Below are 20,517 nucleotides of genomic sequence, written 5' to 3' on the forward strand. Positions count from 1 at the left end.
TTCTGCTGAATTCTGTGGTTCAGGTTGTGCAGATTGTTGTGTTAACCCTCCAACCAGTTTTCTAGGTGTGTAGGATGGTTTAGTGTTGGTCTGGCTGCGTTTCATGGACGCGAGACACACGAAAAGCTTCCATGCTGTTCCGCCATCTTGGCTCCTCTCCTATTTTTGCCTTTTAATAATGTGAATGCTGTTGGTTAATTCTAGTGGCGAATACACTGACAGGTACACGTGGCATCTCCAAGAAGCGGGAATTAGGTTGAAGGGCGGTGTGCAAAAATGCCCAAGAAAGACCACAGTCAGACTAAGGAACTTCTGCTCTATAGAGAAGTTGGCTTCATTCTCTTTACAACTCTGTAAATGCTCTGGATGAGGGGACATCTCTTCCAGAAAAGTGCTATGTGCAGACTTACCTTTGTGAAGTATAATTTCAATAAAAAAAGTATGCTCATCGTTTAAATAATGTTAAATTCTTACTGCCCTTAAAAAGCATGCTAGATAGTTAAAAAATAATAGTGATTATTTTCATGAGAAATATATGGCTGCGGTTACAGAACAGGAAGCATTGAATTCAAGGGTGAAATTCCTCAGTTCAGCCAAATAAAAATTTAATTAATTGTGGGAATATTTAAATCAGCGGAATGGTCAATTACACCCGAATGACTAATCCCATAACTTAAGATTTCGCAAACATTTGTATTACCTAATCCCCTCAGCTTGTAGTGGGTAGTCCCGTTTAGTTACAAGTAATAGGTACTTAGCCCAGTGCCTTTAAACTAAAATGCTAAGTTTTACAAATACCCGGGACAGGCAAAATACATCTGAACAACCAGGCTTGGGAGAAGTGTGCAGATGCCATTGGGCCTTGGGAAAATCAGGGGTAGATGGTGTCTTTCTCTACTCTCTCTTTGTCTCTGGAATCTGATTCATCTCACTTTTTCCCACATCAGTTTCTGATGTGCTCATACGATGCATATGATACATACGATGTGTTCATGTGACAAGTCACGGCTGCTAGCTCCCGTGTTTCACAATCCTGGGTGCGTGAGATGAGACCGGCTCCAATCTATCCCTCAAATTAAAAATTCTTTGGTTAATTTTTTGATCAGTCCAACTGGGTACCAATCCTTGGATTCATTAACTGAGGTCGAGAGAGCAAAGTTCTGTTTCACAAAATTGCCTCCCATGTAACCATTCAGATTATGAAGTAGCAAGTCCTTCCCAAAGCTATTTATCAATTCCCTCCGGTGCACCACTCAGTTAAAAATCAACTCGTGCCTGGTTGTTCTTTCCAACATTAACATGTTCTTATGCCTCATTAACTTTCCATAGTCTCAGCCATTTTTTTCTTTCTATAGCTATAGGTTATATCTAGGCAATTTAGGTAGCAAATTATGGAAGACTTCAGTACAACAGAAAACTCTTCTTATTCAGTCTCAGTATTAATTTCAAATAAAACTGTTATTGGGGTACCTGGGTGGCTCAGACGATTGAGCATCTGACTTCGACTCTGGTCATGATCTTGCAGTTTGTGAGTTCAAGCCCCGCATCAGGCTCTCTGCTGTCCGTGCAGAGCCCACTTTGGATCCTGTCTCCCTCTCTCTGCCCCTCCCCTGCTCATACTCTCTCAAGAATAAAATGAAAACATTAAAAAACTGCCTGTTATCATAGAGTGTAAGAAAAGTAGTTCATTTCCTGGCAATTTGCATTGATCTCCTTGAGAATCATGACAAAATGGTTCATCAAATCAGACAGAGCTTGCCCTAGAGAGCATATGTCCAAATGATAAACTAAGAATGAGGATTTAATGACAGATGAAGGAGATAGGAAGAGAGAGAGAGAGAGAGAGAGAGAGAGAGATTCAGAAAACTGTTTTCTTAACTGTTTTCTTGGTCTTGCTTACAAGGTGAAAGTTGGGAAGTTTCCACAATGAAGAGGCAGTGTTTGGTTTCTATGGCACGTGCTGTGAAATAGCATAATAGCCACAAATCAATTAAGCAAGACATTAAAAAAACCCCTCGCATCCCTTGCCTAGACTGACTTCAGTTTATACCTACACTTGCAGAAAATTTAAAGTCAATGCAGTGAAATATGATGCTTGGTTTTTATTTTCAGGAGGAAAACATTTCTGATGGGTCCAAAAGAAATTAATAAACAATTCTTTAAAAAAGGGGGAAAGAGGGATGCCTGGGTGGCTCAGTCAGTTAAGTGCTCGACTTTGGCTCAGGTCATGATCCCACGGTTTGGGAGTTCGAGCCCCCCTTGGGCTCTGTGCTGACAGCTCAGAGCCTGCTTAGGATTCTGTGTCTCCCTCTCTCTCTGCCCTTCCCCCACCCATGCTCTGTCTCTCAAAAATAAATAAAAAGTCATTTAAAAAAAGGGGTTGGGGAAGATAAGCGTTTCTTTTAAAAGGAGGAACATAAAATTCCTTGTTCATGGGTTTATCTAGACAGAATTTTTCCTCAGACTCTTGGAATAAGGATTGTGTGTGTAGACACATTTTACACATGCTTAATACACACTCCTAAACACATTATCATATGTGTTTTTGGGTTATGGCGGCAACAGTATTGGCTGTTGAAGAAAATTCTAGCGTATATAAAAAGAGTAGTCAGTGTGCATAACTGCCTCTTCCAGAAGGAACCCTCCGTGTCTCTGCTCTTAGAGCAAAAAGCCGCAGCTGTGCAGACTTTGGATTAAAAAGCAAGCAAACCACATTCTTTGTTTATTAATAGTTTTATTTCCTTATTTCACTGTTAAACTTAGGGGATAATATCACCACACAGTTGCAGGCATCATTTTATAGTACAGACAATTGACGTATTTTCGGGAGAAGGAATGAACGTGGCATACGGCATACCAAAAATGATCACTGAGGAGGTGAAGGCCACCACCAGGTCAGAAAAACAGGTAAAATTCAGTGCCTTTGGTAAAGATGTGGACACTATTATAGATGCAACTATGTTACATGCCTTTTGCTTACAAAGCAAATACGTAGCCATCTCTTCTCGACAGTGGTTTCTCACTATACCTTCATAAACGAGAAGGATATGATGATCACTGGACGCATCGTAGATACTTCCCAGAAAGCTTCTTCCCAACAGAAATGAACTTGGAGGCCCATTTTAATTTAATTATCCCTCCAACCTGCACCAACTTAGTTCCCGTGTTTAAAAAAAAAGAAAGAAAGAAAGAAAGAAAGAAAGGCATCATTCGCAATGTCGCCTTCGCATAGTCTTCAGTACAAGCCCCGAAGAAGTTTCTCGGAGTGTTGTCTGTAGGAGGCTGAAAATGGCCATGTAGTGGGTGGGGGAGGGAATGTGAGAGAGGGCTTTTGTTTAACTGCTTGTGGAACAGAATGGATCCTCCCCTAACTTTGCACACCCAGCAAAGCTACACACGAAGATGTCTTAAGCCAAATGGCAGCTCTCACTTGCACAAACAGAAAACTGACCTTCGTGGACTCTCCAGCCTCCCTCAGTACTCCTCGTACTAGGATGACCAAGGAGAACCAGATAGGGTTGACCAGTCCGGTAAAAAGTCAGTCCCCGAGTTCTAGGGATAAAAGAGACAGTTGCTCCCCCCCCACTTCTGTACTCTTACTTATATCATTCACTTCAAGTCTATTTAAAATATTTCTCCTCGTTGCTTAGCAACATCTTATTAGCTAACCATTATCGCATTTTCCTTTAAGTGACTTTTCGCAGCTCTACTGAGCTAACCCCTGACTACCGTAGCAGTGTGGGGCAGGGATGTGCACATAATCCTGATAAATAATTGGTATATTAATTCATAAGGAGTATATATTACACATTCAACAACATTTATTGAATATCTGCTCTTTGACAAACACGGAACCAGTGACAGGAGACAGATGGATGGATAAGACCCACTTTGTATCATCAAGGAACTCCCAGAGTTGATCACAAGTTTGGGGCTTGGTGTGTGAGTTGCAGAGTTGTTAAGGATCTTGGGACTTCCAGAAGGGACAATAATAAACTTATATATTCTGGGGATAATATTTTTTAGGTTAAGATAGGGTTCCTGGGCTCTGATTTGGGTGAGGAATGTGTTATGAATATTTCTCTTTCATGGAGGCTATGGCCTCGTTTCCCATTGCCTTTTATGTGGGACGTCTCCTGTGGCTCAGAGGGGAGCCACCTCGGGTCTCAGGTCCCAGCCCAGACCAGGGTAGGAGGGTCAGGACTCAGTGCTGAGTCTCTGTGGTTCTGCTGTGACCACCACAGACCTAATGTTCTGAAGCCTTCGTGTCCACTTCTACACGTCTCCAAGCATACTGTCTGTCCTTGGGTGTGTGAGGCTGTGAATGTACCATGTGTCCCAGTAAGGTTTGTAGCACCTGTCTGTTTCCGAGCCAGTCAATACAACGTTGTGCTTGCAGGTGCGAACTTCTGCCGAGTAGAGTCGCCTTATCAACTTGTCCCTGTCCATGTTCATTCCCTCAACAGCCTCCTTTCTCAGGCAGTAATGCTAAAGCCAGAAAAATACAATGGAAGTCTCTAGTTCTGGAGAGCCCTGGGTTACCATCCCCAGAACCAGACTGTTACGTCTGGAATATTTACTCACATAGCGTGAATCCAGGCTGAGATCTACAAAACACAGTCATGAAGACACAAGGAGAGAGAGCACGCGGCTTAAATCTGCAGGGGGAAGCCGTGCAATTTTCCTTGAACCTGAAGTGTGGGCTGGATTGTTCACTGTTGAACCAAGCTCGCTGCACATTTCACTTGGGGAAAAGTGCGCTTTTAGAGGAGGACGTGGGAGGCGGGGTGAAGAAAGGATTGCTGTTTTAGGTGCTGTACTCTGCAGAGTTTTGGTCCCTTTAAGAGGAGAACCACCGTTGTGAACCCCCAAACACCTGCTCCCCAGCAGCTCTATGTGGAAGGCTGTTGGGCCTCAGGCGGGGGTCCCGGACTGGAGTGGTATTTCAAACAGTCCAATTTCAGGTTCACCCACAAAGTGTGAGTTCCTTAGATTCCGCTGTTTTGAAATGTAAGGAAATAACTGACGGATATAAAGTTTTCAAGCATTCATCAGATACACCATTTCACACTCCCCGCTGTTCTCGCTTACCTCCCACCAGGCCTCAGTTTTGATCTGTTTGTGATTAATTAATTAGTACGAGCTTATGGAGATGACCCAGACAGTCTGAGGGTAAGTGACATGCATGGCAGGGGACATGTAAGTCCCTGGTGACAAAACTGAGCCAGGAGCTCCCCCTGTCCCCCCATGCTAGTTTAGTGTTTCTTTGTGCTACCTTCCTTTGCCCCCTGGAACTGCTGGTGACAGACTGTTCTCAGTGATATGTCCCCATCTGGGTGGGAATCATCTCTGCTCAGGTCACTATGGGACACCCAGGGTAACCCCCGGGTGCTCCCCCTGTTTCGTGTAGTCCAGATCAGGCTCCTCCAGCCTGCCTGAGCCCTGGCATTCTTCTTCCGTCCTGAGGTGCACCTGAGGCAGCCCTCTGCCTGACTCTGCCCTCCCACTTCTCTCAGTTGATGCCCAGGGGCTCTCCTCCCTCTCCAGAGCAGTGAACTTGCCCATGTGCGACAAGGGTGCTTGACAAAGTGGATATGCTTCTGGATCTTTACCCACGGAATCGTCTAATGCTTATGCTTTCCTCTGTTTTCTCTGTCAGAGTGGAGAACTATTACATGTGAAAGAGTGAACAGAAGTGGGACATATTTAGAGTCAAGGCTGGATTTCTGGCAAGGATGATGCAGGATTCGAAGGAGAACCAGCAGAGAGACTTCAGGTGGGTCATGGGCTGAAGATAAGAGAGCCAAGGGAAATAGGGGACTGGATAGGTCAGTTCTCTTATTCATCTGGTAAGGCCTGGAGAACAGAGAATAGAATAGGTGTGTGTGTATGTGTGTATATGTGCTTGTGTATATGTATGTGTGTATGTGCGTGTATATATGTGTATATGCATGTACATGTATATGTGTGTGCATGTATGTGTGTGTGCATATGTATGTGTGTGTGTGTGTGTGTGTGTGTGTGTGTGTGTCGGGGGGTGTTCTTCATGTGTGGTTTATTCTAGGCTTAATTATTTTGCTCTTTCAATTAAAGCGAATAATCGTGAAAGCTCTCTGCAAACCTCACTTCTGTGGAATAAAATGGTTTGAGGATAAAGACACTTTGATCTTATGGAAATGCTGAACCCCTCCTCTCATGACATACCCTTGGAGAGCTGCACGTGTAGCCCTGTCCTGTTAGAAACACTCTTACGGGGCACCTGGGTGGCTCAGTCGGTTGAGCGTCTGCGGTCATGATCTCACAGTTCGTAGGTTCGAGCCCTGCGCCAGGCTCTGTGCTGATAGTTCAGAGCCTGGAGCCTCCTTCAGATTCTGTGTCTCCCTCTCTCTGCCCCTCCCATGCTCATGCTCTCTCTCTCTCTCTCTCTCAAAAATAAATAAATATTAAAAAAAAACCCCACTCCTACAGCTTTGACTACATATCCTGATTCCCCGTATTCGAGAGAGTCGAATTTTCCTTCTCTGGAAACAACCTAAGAGTTGGCTATACCTTTCTATAAACACAGTCCACAGATAGCACTGAAAAACAGCTTTCACCCATAAGAGATTTAAAAATGGTAAAGGGGAGCTAGAGTGTTGGATTTGATACTTTTCTGCCATTATCAGCGTTAGAGAAAGGCAAGGAGAGAATCATGTTCAAGAAGAACCGTTAGTGACCTTCGCAGCTTGGCCAAAGCTCGGGGGTTTCTCCATTTCTCAAAATCTAATCGTCTCTAATTTTGTTTGAAAAACAGGCTAACAGCCCTCTAGGAAAAAGGCAGGATATCAAAAAGATTCAGAATGATTGAAGCCCTGGGACACTCGAATCTGCATTCACGCATTTATTATTAGTGCCAGGCCAATGGGAGAAGTAAAATATGGATGTGGTTGCTCACTAGACATTTCACAGGTGGATCACAGAACATTCTGTAGTCTGTTCTACACGTTAGAAAATGGTCTCTGGTTTTTCTTGTTCTTTGGTTGAATGTGGGTCAAAACAAAACAAAACAAAACAAAAACCATCATTCTTTCAATGACACTGATCTGCTTTTTAACCCTTGTCATGTGACTTCAAATTTGCTCCGTTCAGGGTCCATCAGGTATCAAGTAAAGAGTGGTTTTCCACACTGACGTTAACGTTACAGTTGGCTTTTGATTGCCCAGGAGTTAGGTACTTGCTGACGCCAACGGGATGGCTGTCTTCTTCTTCCCGGCCTCATGAAAGCCCAGTTCCCTGCACGTGTCGCTCTAGAGGACCTTAAACAGTCTCTTGCAAGGGACACCACGGCTGAAGACTGAAGAGTAATATTTATCAACATTAAATAGACGGGTGGTGAAATATGCATAAATATTTCTTCATAGAAACGTAACACGAAATTAAATAGTTCAGCAACACGCACACCACTGAGTCCACGTCCGCTGATGTTGCTCGTAAACACCAGCTTACACTGAACACAAGCAGCTTCTGTTCTGGCTCCGGGTCCACGACACGGACGCCCTGTACAAGGTGAGGTTTCTCCTCAGCCCCCCCCACCCACCCCCCCGCTCCCCACACGGCCCCGGCAAAAGGAAGGAGAAGGAGCCCCGACAATTACAGCAGCGACGAAAACAACAGCAACGGCAGCACCCCTCCCCTCCCCGCCAAATACAACATTTAAGCTTTTGGATCAATTCGAAGGAGATACAAAAATCGTTGTCGCGAAATGTAAGGAGATCAATTGGAAGCGATACTTTCCAGAGTGCTAATGCTTTCTTCAGAGGACACGCGAGTTCCTAAACCCCACCGACGGCTGGGTGAAGGTCACAGAACGAACCAGAAAGCACTGGCCACTGCTAAGTAACACAGGTGTGAGCCCTTTTTTGTTTGGAAGGTGCCAGGTAGCAAGAAATCCAATCCCACGCTCTCCTCCCCTCCTCGCACACCCCACCCCCGCACCCCCCACCCCCCCACAGTGTCCCTTTTTGCTCTGCCATCTATATTGCTGTGTGTGACATTCAAGCGTGACACTAGTACTGAGTTTCAAGCAGTTTGGATAGCAGACATTTCGTTTGGAAACATTCAGATTTGAATGACTGAATTCAAACAATGTGCATGTGGTTCGTGTTTTGAGCTCAGAGGGGCCCCAGTTGGGTTGAGCTCTGTAGAGAACACCAGCAAAGGACGAGGCTTATGCTCACGAGCCTGGGCAAGCCGTAGCCGCGTAGGACCTGACTCTCAGGGGCTGGCCTCTCTGCTGAATATTCCCCAGGGTGGTTTGTGGACAAAGAGCCCTGGTTTCCAAAACATTACACTGGGTTTATTTCACTTTTATGTTGTGTTAGGATCCTAGAAAACTTCAGTTACCAAAGTACTGAAAACATATTGCAGGAATAATTTGCCAGCTCAGCGATTCCCACTCTATTATATACACTATGTGTGTGTGTGCAGAAGTCTCTCTCTCTCTCTCACACACACACACATATATATATACGTCTATATTTTTATTTTGTACGAGACTGGAACTGCACAAAACAGTACTTGGCAAGAATCAAGTCCACAAATAGAGTTTAACAACACACCAGAGAAGACAGAAGCTCTACTGGGACAAGAAGGTTCAGCTTTGCATGACGTAATTTCAGAACCACGGGGTCACTAGCCTGACGTGTTCCACGTGGAATCCTTGGAAAGGACGTGGCCAAGTGTGTCGGCTAGTTACGCTCATCTGAGATGCCAGCGCTATTGGGAATTACAAGAACCAAGCAGATCAATTTGGGTATGTAATTGCTACGAAACATTTTTTTTTTTTTCCTTTCTTTAAGAAAAAAACACTTGAAGTCTATTTAAGAATAAATCTCTTTATATTCGGTAATACGCTTTTTTTTTTTTTTTTTTTTTTTTTTTTTTTGCTGAATTGGTATTTGACTTTCTCTATTAAAATGGATTTATTCAATGGGTCAGTGAACAGGCAGCTCCTTCCATATCTGGGTGATAAAAACCATATTCATCATGCCCAGAAATCGCCCCCGCCCTCGCCTCATTCCCTGCTAAGGTCTGTGGGCCGACGTGCGTGCGTTTGGTCACCGCGATTGGTCAGACCCCACTCTACGAGGCCTGCTCGGGCACGCGCTTGTGGAAGATCACGGACTGTCTCTGCTGATACTGCTGCCTGCGCCTCTTGCGTTTGTCACACTGGCACAAGAGCAGCATCTTGAAAGTGGTTCTGAATGTTTTGTTGCACAGGGCATAGCACACGGGGTTCACGGTGCTGTTGATATAGCACAGCCAGTAGCCCAGATTCCAATAGGTTTTGGGGATGCAGCTGTCACAAAAGGTGTTCACCAGAACCATAATATTGTAGGGGGTCCAGGTGATGATGAAGGCAAGCAAGATGGCGCTGAGGGTCTGGGCCGCCTTCTTCTCCTTGATGAGGGACATCCGCTTCCGCTTGGTGATCTGACTTCTGGTCTTCAGAGCAAACCTCTTGGCCAGAGTGGCTTCCTTGAAGGACAGGGGGAGGGTGGCCGTGGCCTTACCCACCGAGGAGTCGGCCTCAGAGGTCTTGGCTGTGTCCACGGCTGACTCTAACTGGACGGGAAGCTTGGAGAAGCTTTTCTGGAAACTGCCGCCATCGTCCACGCTCTTCTGGGTCTGCAGTTTGCCGGCCTTCCTCTCCAAGTCCGGCGCCCCCAGCTCCTCGTCAGGCACCCGCAGGTTGTCCGATGAGGGTAATTTGGTGGAGTTGAGGATGGTGCTGTGGCCGGGAAGCTTGAGCACGATGGAGTAGATGGCCCTCGTCTCGGAGCCGATGTCCTCCTCGTCGGAGGAGGCCGAGTTTTCCAGGGAGGCAGCAGCGTCGTTGTTGTTCCAGCTGTCGCTGCTGCTGTGGTCTGCGTCCATCTGCTCGGCACTGGGCTTCCAACTCTTGGTGGCGAACCAGAAGTGACAGCGTCCGTACTTCCTCCTGGCCGAGCGTTTCATACTTTGCTGTTGAAGCTCATAGCTGCTGCAGCTTCGAGAGCTGCCCGTGGGGTGGACAAAGTTTTCCGCCTCTGCTTCTGTCCCCGAGGCTTGCAGGCCGGCGAGCTCTTTGGTGCGTTTTTCAGTTTCCTTGTAGATCCTCCAGTATAAAATAGTCATGATGGTGACAGGCATGTAGAAGGCAGCGATGGCCGTGCCGAAGGTGATGGTGGGCTCGCTGAGGAACTGAATGAAGCACTCCCCTGGGGGCACAGTTCTCTTCCCAACAAAGTACTGCCAGAACAAGATGGCGGGGGCCCAAAGGATGAAGGAGATGACCCAAGCCAGACCTATCATCACACCGGCTCTTTTTGTGGTTCGTTTGGCTCGGTATGTGAGTGGCCGCGTGATGGAAAAGTACCTGTCGAAGCTGATGACCAGAAGATTCATGACCGAGGCGTTGCTGGCCACGTAGTCAATGGAGAGCCAGAGGTCACAGGCCAGGTTCCCTAAAGCCCATCGGTTCATGATGATGTAGGTAGTAAACAGATTCATTGAAATGACCCCAATAATCAGATCAGCACAGGCCAGGCTTAAGAGGAAGTAGTTATTGACGGTCTTTAGCTGCTTGTTGACCTTAAAGGCCACTATCACCAGGATGTTGCCGATGATGGTCACTAAGGCCAGCACGCCCGTCAAGAAGGCGATGAAGACCACTTGCCAGATGGTGTGACCTCCCAGAGGGTCATTGGTGGTGCCATTGGGAGAGGAGAAGTTCCCAGCTGCTCGAGAAATGTTGTAGCTGCCAAAGTGGGTGGCCGTTCCTGGGGGCAGCCCTGCATCCGAGGGGCCGTGTACCCAGGGGGAGCTGATGTTTGGAAACAAAGGCGAGGTTGTACTGTTATTGTGCAAGGTCATTGTGATTCTCTGACATAGTCTGGGGAGATAAGAGAGAAAAGACCCGGTTAGGAAAATGTCTGCCTTCGTTTGATTGGTTCTTTGCATCGACTGAACACTTTAAAAGACATAGAGACCTCTTACGGGATGCTGACCCTCAGGCAGGCTAGAGACACCAAGCCCTTCCTCTTATTTTTAAAGGTGAGGAGTCTAGAGCAGGTAGGCGTTGATTCGTTTGAGCACAGTTAGCTGGAGGCATGCACGGAACATTGTTCTTTCTCTCCACACTGTCCTTACTTTTAAGAGTCTGCCACCTACACTCGCACGTAATGCTGTTATCCAACAAAATCTTCCTTCTCTTAGTTTAAAGAGAAGGGGGAAAATATTAGATGCTCCTGTGATACTTATCTAGCATAGCTTTATCATCATGCTACTCCAGACCCTGATGTCCCTCATCTGAATTTTCTCCACCTGGGCACTTACCTATCCCAGGCTGTGGACGTAAGCAGCGTTAAAGAGGTGCCCGAGCACTGAAGCCTCACCAGCCTGAGCAACGTCAACCCGGAGCAAGGGACGAGATAAGTGTAAATGACCTCACATTGTGTCCCCTCTTCAAGACACAGGAAATAGCGTACTGGATCCGTGTAGTGGTTGGTAACAGTACGCAAGGCAGCTGCCATATGCTTGATAATAGGCAAGATCTTTACCAGAATATTCGGAACCGCCCAAACTGGTTTTGGATATTTCCAGTATTCGTAGATATTTTAAATTCAGCGATGAAAAAGTATTGTAGCACCACGCATGCACATTTGTGTACAAATAGTTGCAAAATTGCAATTAGTTCTTTTGGACACTTGTCACCAAGATATAGAAATGACTAAGAATCATTACAATTAATGCGTCACCAGGAAGACCCCCGTGCTGTCACGGGAAACCTTGGGGGAGACCTGCCCCATCCTCTTGGAGCCTCTGGGGTCGTGAGGCCTACAGATGCTCACGTCACCAGCCACTGTGGACCTGACTCAGTCCATCATTCCTCAGTGGGTGTCATTCTATGAATTCAGTGTTTGCTGATCACAGCAAAATACTACTGGGAACACTTCTGTTGTGTTTAGGCTCTTGATTTAAAAAGCGTTCAACCGGGGGCACCTGCGTGGCTCGGTCGGTTAAGCGTCTTGACTCTTGGTTTCGGCTCAGGTCATGATTTCACGGTTCGTGGATTCGAGCCCTGCATCAGGCTCTGAGTGGAGAGAGCACAGAGCATGCTTGGGATTGTCTCTCTCTCCCTCTCTCAATCTCTCCCTCTCTCTGTCTCTCCCTGCCCCTCCCTCACTCTCTTGCATGCTCTCTCTCTCTCAAAAATAAACTTAAGAAGAAGCGTTCAACTGTAAGCTCTTACATATAAAGATGTGCACACGTCACACGGTAAGAGTCCTGACTCAGGCCTTTAGACACTGCAAGTCAGAGTCTTTCAACGGAGAGCAGTCAGAATGACACGTAGCCTCTTGGGGTGGCCTCAGCCTGTAGCAGGAAGACCTTGCAGTCCCAAAGGCGTGGGTTCAAATGTCGGTTCAACTACTTTCTGGTGGTGGGATCTTGGGTATTTCTTAACTTAAAAAATTTTTTTTAATGTTTATTTATTTTTGAGAGAGAAAGAGAGAGCATGAGCAGGGGAGGGGCAGAGAGAGGGAGAACACAGAACTGGAAGCAGGCTCCACGCTCTGAGCTGTCAGCACAGAGCCCGACATGGGGCTTGAACTCACGAACCATGAGAACGTGACCTGAGCCGAAGTCGGACACTTAACCTACTGAGCCACCCAGGCGCCCCTGTTTCTTAACTTTCTTGAGTGCCAGTTTCCTCACTGAAAAATAGGAATGAAACATTCTGTATAATGCAATAAACCATTGAGAAATTTAACACAGAATTCCATAGTAAGTGGTCAAAGAAATTTTGTTTCTCATCAAAATATTTTAATACGTGCAAAGAAAGTACTTAGTGCAGAGTGTGGCACACAGAACGTGCTACAGAAGGGTAGTGTCTAGTGTTACTTTACTCTTCTTCTTACGAACAGTGAGCTCACTTTGCTTTCAGGATGCTCAAAGCTCAATTTAGTGCAATAATAGTGATTAAAACAGAACATATATTGGATACTCCTATGTGGTACACGTGCAAATTGCCATATGTTTTCATCTCACTTCATCTTTAATCACATTTTACAAGAAACTGAGACACAGAGAGTTATTTGTCCGAGAATCAAGCTAATGAGTGACAGAGGAGGGGAGCAGAGATTCATTCATACCCAATCTCGAGCCCACCACCTCTGTGTTCCACTGGGATGTTTCTCTGCTTCCCACCAGCCTGTCCCAATGCTGCATACACCTGGCCTGACTAGCTGAAACTCTTGATGAACCTCTTTCAAGTGGAATTAATGTGCATTTAAAGATCAATGAGATACCATTTGTCACCTACGAGGCAAAATATAAGTGATTTGATGCATGGAGTATTGACAACAGTGTGAAGGAAATAATTTCACGGTCTTGGCTGTAGGGTAAACTGGTCAACAATCCGAAAGGTAATTTAGCAGCATGTGTCCAAATAATGCACAAATTCCAAGATTCCGGAAGCTGACAGCGTGTGCCTGTAGCATGTATGTATTGTGTGTGTGTGTGTGTGTGTGTGTATACTTACACATAAAATACATAAATGGTTGGGCATACAAAAAGCATACACATACAATTTTACATGCACTTACATTCATACACATATACACATGTATTTACTTCAGGACTATTTGAAATTGTAAAAAAAATTTTTTTTTCAACGTTTTTTTTTTTTTTTTTTTTTTAATTTATTTTTGGGACAGAGAGAGACATAGCATGAACGGGGGAGGGTCAGAGAGAGAGGGAGACACAGAATCGGAAGCAGGCTCCAGGCTCTGAGCCATCAGCCCAGAGCCCGACGCGGGGCTCGAACTCACGGACCGCGAGATCGTGACCTGGCTGAAGTCGGACGCTTAACCGACTGCGCCACCCAGGCGCCCCTAAAAAAATTTTTTAATAGTCTAAATGTTCTAGTGTATTGTTCTATTACAGAGAAGAAGAGTTTAAGAACTCCTGGATACCCAACAATAGCACTACTAGGAATTTATCCGAAAGATACAGGAGTGCTGATGCATAGGGGCACATGTACCCCAATGTTTACAGCAGTGCTTTCAACAATAGCCAAATTATGGAACGGGCCTAAATGTCCATCAGTTGATGAATGGATAAGGAAGATATGGTTTGGGGCACCTGGGTGGCTCAGTCGGTTAGGCACCATGACTTCGGCTTAGGTCATGATCTCACAGTTCGTGGGTTCAAGCCCTGCGTTGGGCTCTGTGCTGACAGCTCTGAGCCTGGAGCCTGCTTCGGATTCTGTGTCTCCCTCTCTCTGTCCCTCACCCATTCACGCTCTCTCTCTCTCTCAGGAATAAATAAACATTAAAAAAAAAAGAAGACGTGGTTTTTATATACAATGGAATACTACTTGGCAATGAGAAAGAATGAAATCCTGCCATTTGCAGCAATGTGGATGGAACCAGAAGGTATTATGCTGAGTGGAATAAGTCAGAGAAAGACAGATATCATATTTTCACTCATATGTGTAACCTGAGAAACTTAACAGAAGACCATGGGGGAGGGGAAGGGGAAAAATAGTTACAGAGCGGGAGGGAGGCAAACCATAAGAGACTCTTAAATACAGAGAACAAACTGATGGCTGATGGAGGCAGTGGGGGAGAGGGGGAAATGGGGGATGGGCCTTGAGGAGGGCGCCTTTTGGGAGGAGCCCTGGGTGTTGTATGTAAGTGATGAATCAAGGGAATCTACCCCCAAAACCAAGAGCACACTATACACACTGTGTGTTAGTCACCTTGACAATAAATTATATTAAAAAAAAGGAACATCTGAATAACGCATAGATGAAATCTACCACACTGCACTAACTGCCAATCATAGGTGATGGAAGGGGTCCTCTTCCTTATTTATTTTCACCTCTCTGGGTTTTATTAGGTGCAGTCAACTCATCCTTATCTCCAGCTTTCTCTCACCGCGGGACGTCTGTATTCGGGAAGCGAGACTTGCTGTTTGGGTACTCTGTTGCATTTACGGTTCCTTCCCAGATCCATATGCAGAAGATCTGTTTCTTCTCCCTCCACCCGGTTCCCAGCTTCCCATAGGACTCCTAAAGGTGTCTGCCCGTCTTCCCCATCACACTCGCACCCATACGGGTGGATGAGAACGGATCCGTCTCGAACCAGACACCTCAGCTCCACGTCCTGTCTCTGAGGTTTAACAGCCACTTTCTCCCGGGGAGTGGAGGTGCCTGTCCAGTGTCCTCCACTGCATGTGCTCGGATGAGCGTTACTTTTTTCTTCTTCACATCATCACCCGTTGTCATGCATTCCTCTTCTTCCTCACGTACCCCTGCTAATTTTCTACACACTGAGTGGCTTTTATCTCCCCAGCGTCTTCCATTCCAAAGCCTCCTGGACATAGCAGCAAGGTCCACGCTTGAGCTGCATTACAGCGAATGTCATATTCCTCCCTTCTTCCTACTCGCCCTCCCCACCCCAGCCCCTGCTGTGTGCTCTGAATCCCACATATTCTCTGCACCACCTTTCAGAATTCTTAAGAACGCTAAGTCTCTGTCATCGTGTCCCACGGAATTGATCATGTTCTGTACAGTTATTTTCACAGCTTCTGCCATGCTGATTTTCTCATACATCATGATAATGGCCAATAATCCCAGTGCTTTGTATTTGTGCTGATGGCACATCTGTCTTCGTTCATCTTTGTTTCTTCTTGCCAATGTCATGCAGAGGCTGTCTACTATGTGTCTCTCCTTCGGCCATTCTTTTAGAAATGGCCTGTCATCCACAGTATGTAATTTCTGGATGACCATCAATCATGTGGTCCTGACTCCTCTACCTCAGCAATGGGCCTGAAGAACATGCAAACAGGAGCAGCAAGAATAAATTTAGGGAACTGATATGCGTCCTGGAAAGGGAGGGTAATTCTGTGTTCCTGGGGATTTCTAGGTGCCGGTGACCTATTTATATCCACGCGGAAAACCTGAGAAGCAAGCGTAGAGCGGAGATACGGGGGAAGGAGAGAGATGGCAGGCAGTGCGGAGCACAGAGACGGCATGATCATGATGTCTTCTCAAACCTGGATGGAGCCACTCCTGAGGTCAACCCCTCCTCCTTGACCTTGCAGGATATATATGTGAGCCAACCATTATCTTTGTGGCTGGGGCTACCTGAGATAGCTTGCTGCCGTCTGCAGCCGTAAGGGTCCCAATTAACATAACTGTCACCCTCAACATCAACACTTCTCATTAAGCCACAACTAGCTTTAGGCCATTATGATTGGTGCCATTGAATTCAATGACTCAGGACTCTCCCCTCCATGGGCTTACCCCAGATGAGATATGGGATATGAATAAAATAGTTTTTAAAAAGCACAAAGTGTTTTAGGCAATGTCATATTGCTCCCCGCAGGTAATCACATTACGTTTGTAAAAATTCAAGAGCAAATTAATTTGCTCAGTTGACCCATGTTGATGAAGAAACACGTAGGAATTTAAAAAATATGCCTGAGATCAATTCTTTTTGTTTGGCTCACTTCATCCTGGGAATCTGTGGCGCACCACAAGTTGTATAATATTCCATTCTAATTATACTTTGTTGGAACACAGGATATAAAAGAAACCAGAATTGAGAGAAGACACCCATGCATAGGACTATGTCTCTATCCCGGGCTCATTAAATACTCGTTCTGGTGCTGCTGGAGTCTATGGGCTTCTTGATTAATCACTAGAAACCCTGTGAATCACAAACTATCAGGCGATCTTTGACTTAAGTTCTTTGGCATATCTACCAGCGGCCATTGTTCTCTTTATAATTCAATGCTAATTCAATATCTAATATCCCTTAAAAGTTTCAGATATGTGCTTTTTCTTATTTTAAAAATATTCTAGTCTCTGTCCATCATACCATGGATATAGATTATGAACTGAGCAAAAATTTTACTGTTGCGAAAGAGCCATTCACAGAGAATAACCTGTAGTTACGTGCTCTCCCCCCTTGTGATACAACATCGAAAGGACAGTAATTAAAAGCTAATGGTTAATAATCATGTATTCACTCCCGAAAAATACACTTGTTTCCTTCTGATATCTTCATATGTGAAAGTGAAAAAGAAGAATGTGAATCTGGTAGGTGAACAGGTCACTGAGGAGAAGAAAGCCTTTCAAATGGGAGATGGAAAGTAGTGAGCAAAGCAAATTACGAGCGAAAACCTGTTATGACTTCTGGCTCTGAGAGGGAGAAATGTCTAGGAAATCATGCTTGCTCATCTGAAGCCACCACATAATGAGATGCACTAACTGCACTTCTCTCAATAAATATGATGCTGTTGTTATCAGTAATAACTTTTCCCTGGAAGGCAGCCAAAGGTAGTTGAAGAAGCATGGTCTTCAGAGCCTGTTTGATTTGGGTTTGAGTTCTGGGCTGGCTGAGAAGGAGTACAAACTTGGCAGAATGCCTGGCTTCTCTGAGACACATTTCTTCCTCTGTCAAGAGGGCTTCCCTAGATGGAACCACAAAGGACCCCAGAGAACGAAAACCATCTTGAGAGAGAAGAACAAAGCTAGAGGCAACACAATCCCTGATTTAAAAATACATCACAAAGTTGTAGTAATTAAAGGAGGATGACACTGGCCTGAAGACAGACATACTGACCCAGGTAACCAGAAAGAGCTCAGAATGCCAAGGACACACAATGAGGAAAGGACAGTCTCTTCCACAAACGATGCTGGGAAAACTGGATGGCCACGTGCAAAAGAATGAAACTGGACCTCAGTCTTATGCCATGCACAAAAGTCAACACAAAACAGATGAAAGCCTTATTGCACATAAGACCTGAAACTATAAAACTCCTAGGAGAAAACAGAGGATGGGCTTCATGACACTGTCCTTGGCAATGATTTCTGGGTATTTATCCAAAAGAACCGAAATTAGCATCTTGAAGCGCTTCAAGCCCTTACTCCAAGCCTTACTTCCTTACCACTGGCCCTTACTTCCTTGTTCATGTAGCACTACTAACAATCGCCAAGATACAGAAACAAACTAAACATCTATGGATGGATGAAGGGATGAAGAAAGTATGGGGGGTATGTACAGCGGAATAGTTTTCAGCCTTAAAAAAGGAAATGATGCAATATGTGACAGCACGATGAGCCTTGAGGACATTATGCTGAGTGAACTAAACCAGTCACAGAAGGACAAACACTGCGTTACTCATATGAGGCGTCGGAAATAGCAGAACTCGTAGAAGCAGACAGCAGATTAGCCATGGCGGGTGCAGGGGGAGAGAGGGAATGAGGAGTTGCTATTCAATGGGGCACACGTTATGCAAGATGAATGAGTGCTGGCGACCTTCTGCACAACACGGTGTCTGCAGTTAACGACACTGCAGCCCGCACTTAACATTGTCTTAAGGGGGGGGGGGGGGCGCCTGGGTGGCTCAGTTGGTTAAGCGTCCAGCTCTTGACTTCATGATCTCGCAGTTCATGAGTTCTAGCCCCACGTCGGGCTCTGTGCTGACAGTGTGGAGCCAGCTTGGGATTCCCTCTCTCTCCCTCTCTCTGTCTCTCTCCCTCTCCCTCACTCATGTGCTCTGTTTCTCTCTCTCTCTCAAAATAAATATACTTAAAAAAATTTTTTAAGGAGGTCGATCTCATGTTAAGGGTTCTTATCAGAATAAAAACAAACAAAAACCCTGGCCACCGCCTGCTCTCTGTGGGTTATGAAGAGGGTAAGAAACATGGTGTGACAGGCTAATTCTCGGAAGTATTAACTGATATGCTGCCTGCTTTCCACTAACGCCAACTTCTCGTGTCCTCAGTGCTGGGTTGTGACCGCAGGAATACAAGGAGAAAGAAATCAGACCATGCTCAAAGTGTGCTTTTAAAAGCAGACTTCAAATACTCTGGTAGAGGGGCGCCAGGGTGGCTCAGTCGGTTGAGCATCGGACTCTTGATTTCGGCTCAGGTCATGATCTCACACTTTGTGAGATGGATCCCGGAGTCGGGCTCTGTGCTGTCAGCTCGGAACCTGCTTGAGATTCTCTCTCTCTCCCTCTGTATACCCCTTCCCTGCTTGTGCTCTGTTTCTCCCTCAAAAATCAATAAACATTAGAAAAACTTTAAAAAAGAAATACTCTGGCTGAAACAGGGCTTTAGGGATAAGTTCTTTTTATCTATAAGCATTTAAGTCTTTGGGCACCAGGGAATGGTGTACTGGCCTAATCAAATACGAAAGATCCCTCCTCACCCCGTTAAATCTAAGTAGATGGACAAAACGACCACAAAAAGTGATTCAGCAGGATCATGGAAAAAATAGGTACCCCATGAGCCAGCAATTTAAGTTCTAAGTATCTGTCCTCTAGAAAATCTTGCATATATTCAAGGAGATGTGCATAGGATGTTTGCTGAAGCATTTGTTGGCATGACAACAATTAGGAAAAAAAGAACATCAGTTTGAGAGTGGATTAACAAAATTTGGTAATACATAAAAGGGAATACAGCAAATAAAAGTTTATCTATCTATGATCTATCAATTTAAAAAATTTTAAATGTTTATTTATTTATTTTGAGAGAGAGAGCAAGCTGGGGAGGGGCAGAGAGACGGAGAGAGAGAGAGAGAGAGAGAGAGCGAGAGAGGAGAGAGAGAGAGAGAGAGAGGAGAGGAGAGAAAGAATCCCAAGCAGGTTCCACACCATCAGAGCCCAATGTGGGGCTCGAACTCATAAACTGTGAGATCATGACCTGAGCTGAAACCAAGAGCTGGATGCTTAACCGACTAAGCCACGCAGGTGCCCCTCATCTATCTATTTAAACATAAGATCTGAAGCTCTAATTCTAGAAGAAAACAGGATAAGTGAGCTTCATGACCTTGGTCATGGTGATGATTTCATGGCTGGATATATACGAATATAGTTCTAAAAGCTCTAAAAATATATTGTTGAGTAGGAAAAAAATGCGTGTGGGGTGATGAATAAACATGATATGATTCAGGTACCAATAAAACATATACAAAAATAGTATGTACCTTATATAGATGCTTATATGTTTAAAATTGTCATAAAAAGACAGAAAGATGCAAATCCCATAGTAGCAGTGATGTCTCAGTTGGGGAAGACGATGAGGGTGCGGGTGATGGACAAAGAGGACTTCAGCCTAATCTGTAACGTTCCTAATGGGAAAAGTATGCGTTTCCAAAGCCAGAGGGAGGCAGGGAAGAGAGTAAAGACGGGAAGATGCTGGAATTTTCCGCCCGCCACCCTGGTGTTGGTTCTCCGTGAGGAGAGGGTCAGGAAAAACCAGGTCTGAGGATGCTGGTGATGCAGGGGTCACGGGGGGCCGCACACGCTCCCTGCCTGGCGCCCGGTGGGAGGTAGGGGGGCGTCTCTGCCTCTGGGTCACGAGGGTCTGCGACAGCCTGCACGCACTTGGAGCTGCTGGTCCCTCGGCCTCACAACTCCAGAGCTCAGCTCAGGCCGGCTGACACTCGGGATCTCAGCTTTTAACACCCCGACCCGGGA

The 20,517-nt window shown here is 45.5% G+C and overlaps 2 protein-coding genes across 5 annotated transcripts in view; one reads left to right on the top strand and one right to left on the bottom strand.

The window, feature by feature from the left end:
* LOC122201673 (zinc finger protein 37A-like) overlaps positions 1 to 14,373 on the top strand; it is a 141,801-nt gene extending 127,428 nt beyond the window's left edge. The window contains exons 10-11 of one of the 3 annotated variants that reach the window (XM_042907548.1): positions 5,660 to 5,776; positions 14,340 to 14,373. In XM_042907548.1, coding sequence (XP_042763482.1) covers positions 5,660 to 5,739 — 80 coding nt within the window. In that variant the 3' untranslated portion in view covers positions 5,740 to 5,776; positions 14,340 to 14,373. Of the gene's footprint in view, positions 1 to 5,659; positions 5,929 to 6,093; positions 6,303 to 14,339 lie in introns of those variants that run through there. The other 2 variants (XM_042907547.1, XM_042907546.1) reach the window with 2 other exon arrangements.
* CHRM3 (cholinergic receptor muscarinic 3) overlaps positions 8,929 to 20,517 on the bottom strand; it is a 518,468-nt gene continuing 506,879 nt past the window's right edge. For both annotated transcript variants that reach the window (XM_042907558.1, XM_042907559.1), the window contains exon 5: positions 8,929 to 10,912. In XM_042907558.1, coding sequence (XP_042763492.1) covers positions 9,121 to 10,893 — 1,773 coding nt within the window. In that variant the 5' untranslated portion in view covers positions 10,894 to 10,912 and the 3' untranslated portion in view covers positions 8,929 to 9,120. The remainder of the gene's footprint in view (positions 10,913 to 20,517) is intronic.

The sequence above is a fragment of the Panthera leo genome, chromosome D2 (assembly GCF_018350215.1).
Source record: "Panthera leo isolate Ple1 chromosome D2, P.leo_Ple1_pat1.1, whole genome shotgun sequence".
NCBI classification, from domain to species: Eukaryota; Metazoa; Chordata; class Mammalia; order Carnivora; family Felidae; genus Panthera; species Panthera leo.